This window comes from Penaeus monodon, chromosome 10 (genome assembly GCF_015228065.2).
Source record: "Penaeus monodon isolate SGIC_2016 chromosome 10, NSTDA_Pmon_1, whole genome shotgun sequence".
Taxonomy (NCBI): domain Eukaryota; kingdom Metazoa; phylum Arthropoda; class Malacostraca; order Decapoda; family Penaeidae; genus Penaeus; species Penaeus monodon.
In genome coordinates this window covers 39,812,285-39,814,623 of record NC_051395.1, presented here as the reverse complement: position 1 = coordinate 39,814,623, position 2,339 = coordinate 39,812,285, and the positions used below count along the sequence as shown (strand labels likewise).

Sequence of the window (2,339 nt, the reverse complement as noted above, 5' to 3'; positions counted from 1 at the left end):
GGTGCGGAGAGGGAGTGAGGAGCACAGCGGAAGCGAGTGCAGGCGGCGTGACGCGGTCTCTTCTGGCGGTGGTGCCTCAAGGTCGCCACAGGAACCGCCGTCATGCGTCCCCCGTCATGCCTACTCCCCATTGCCCTGTCTTGCCTTCAGGCCAGGGCTTTCACCTGCCGTCTGCCTCTAATTGCCACCCAAGTCCAGTTTTCAGTAGTTTAACGGCCAATCGTCTTTTTTTTACGTTATTAATGTCAGCTGTAAATGCCCAGGCCAGGACATGCCCTTCCTTTGCAAGTCCAGGGTCAGAGTATGCAATGATAGGTGATTCAGTTCAAATGTTGCTGCACCCTGTTTCTCATGATATGCAAAAGGTAATATTTCTTCAAACTTCTACGTTCTTATACTGTTCTGAGGTATTTGTGAATTATGCTCACGTTACTTTTTTGTTTTTTATTCTGTAAAAGGTAAGTACTTTCATACATAGAGACATTTCCTTGTTTTCGCTTTTGCTCGCAGACATACTTTTAGTTACTGCCACAGTGTCCACAATTACCAAAACTTTGTAGTAGTTTTCATTTGCTTTCCAGGGCCTTTTGTAATATGAACTTAATCGCCAGCTGCACGTGATTACTTGCCACACTATCTATATGACCGGCACACGCAGTCATTCCCATTCGCTATCAGTTTCTGACTTAAAATTCCTTACAATTTTTAGCAAAAGTGAGCTTCCTCACCTGCTGTCACATCGGTTCCTGTAATCATGTATTTGTCAGTCAAATCACTCACTCATTAGTAGTGTGACCTGTGTTCGTAAACAAATTTACTAAATCATCTGTTGTTAATTTGTCATTGGCAGTATTGATCCTACTCCTAGCCGCAAAGTTGTCTAGAATGATATCCTTTTCTGATTCACTAATGTTCTTCATTGTCCAAGGTAGTAAGGTTGGCGGGCGGAGGTAAGAATAGGTTGAGTAAGGAACGCCCACAATGTGCAGTGTAGTATGTTGGGAGGGTTGCAGGGTTCGAACGCCCTCGTGTAATCCATGTGGTGAGAGGCCCCACGTGCCCACGCAGTGAGCCACGTAAAAGTAATCGCTGATGTCTGGAGAACCATCGCTTTTCATATCCATATTTACGTAAAACACCAAAATTTGGGGGATCGCACTCTTTGGAATAAACCCGGAAACGCAGGGATTAGCTCTCAAAGGCGTGGCATTACGGATGCTGTTGTCAAGGTGCTGGCGCCAGAGGGGCAGTTGCAGTCGGGCCACTTGTTCCAGCTGGACCATAGGCACCTGCACAGTTGGATTATTCAGGAAAAAGAATTCGTGAATCCAGGCTTCAGTATTCATGCCGATGCCATAGTGGCGCGTGCGGCTCAGAATAGGCATTGCGCACTCACGACCTTTGGCCACAGTGCTGTACAGCCAGTAATCATACATAGAGCCCTCCTGTTTAATTTGCCAGTACGTCAAAGCTTCGCGCACAAAGTCAAGCGAAACGGCATAACCCCATGAAACCTGTGTATCGGAACGGAGAACCTGTGCCTCATCGTATGATAATTCTTTAGATCCTCCATAACCGTTGATGCAGTAGAGTGTGGGGTCCTCGCGGAGAAGCCACAGAGTCTGGCTCATGAAGGAGAAGAAGTCTGGGGAGACCTCGACGTCCTCGTCCAGGAAAATGACTGCAGGGGCGTCGGGGAAGGTGCGAGCCACCAACTGGAAGACGCTACGGTAGTAACGGAAGAGTTTGAGGTTGCCTTCCCCGTGAACAGGAACTTTGGTGAAGTTGACGTTGATGAGACGTAGCAGTTGTGTGGTAGGCTGTGGTGCGTCCCCAAGCACGACGAGCACGTTGTTACGTTGTGCCCCGGGGGCAGTGAGGAGGGTATTGAGGGTGTGGTAGAGGTACTGGTGGCGGGCACCGGCTGTGACGACGACGGGCACATCGGCGAGGGCGGATTGGTGCTGGAGGGTAGGCGGCGGGGGCGGTGGCAGTGGGTCAGGAGTGTGCTCATCGCAAAGTCCGCCCATGGCAGCGTGAAGGTGGCAGTAGTGCCAGCGTTGTTGTTGCAGCGTTTGATTGGAGGGAGCAGTGGGCGTGGGTACATCGGAGAGGGGCAGAACGAGGTGCGCTTGGTGTTGAGCTAGTCCTTGAAGGATGACTGTCTCCGAGATGGTGCGGCCGCCCTTGACGAAGACCCAGGTCCAGTGTGCCATGGGCGTGAGGTGCAAGGCGAAGAGGGAGCCGAGGCCAGCGAGTTGCTGGGCTGCTTGGCGGAGTCCCACAGTGCCAGAGACGGCTACCGTGAGGACGAGGATGCGTCCGGGTGCCACGCGATC

The 2,339-nt window shown here is 51.3% G+C and overlaps 1 protein-coding gene across 1 annotated transcript in view; it reads right to left on the bottom strand.

The window, feature by feature from the left end:
• Positions 1-429: 429 nt before the first annotated feature.
• The window catches only part of LOC119578036 (protein O-linked-mannose beta-1,2-N-acetylglucosaminyltransferase 1-like), a 5,337-nt gene continuing 3,427 nt past the window's right edge, over positions 430-2,339 (bottom strand). Inside the window, exon 3 of the mRNA XM_037925750.1 lies at positions 430-2,339. This exon is cut by the window's right edge and continues 54 nt beyond it. Within this exon, the coding sequence (XP_037781678.1) occupies positions 777-2,339 (1,563 nt within the window). The 3' untranslated portion in view covers positions 430-776.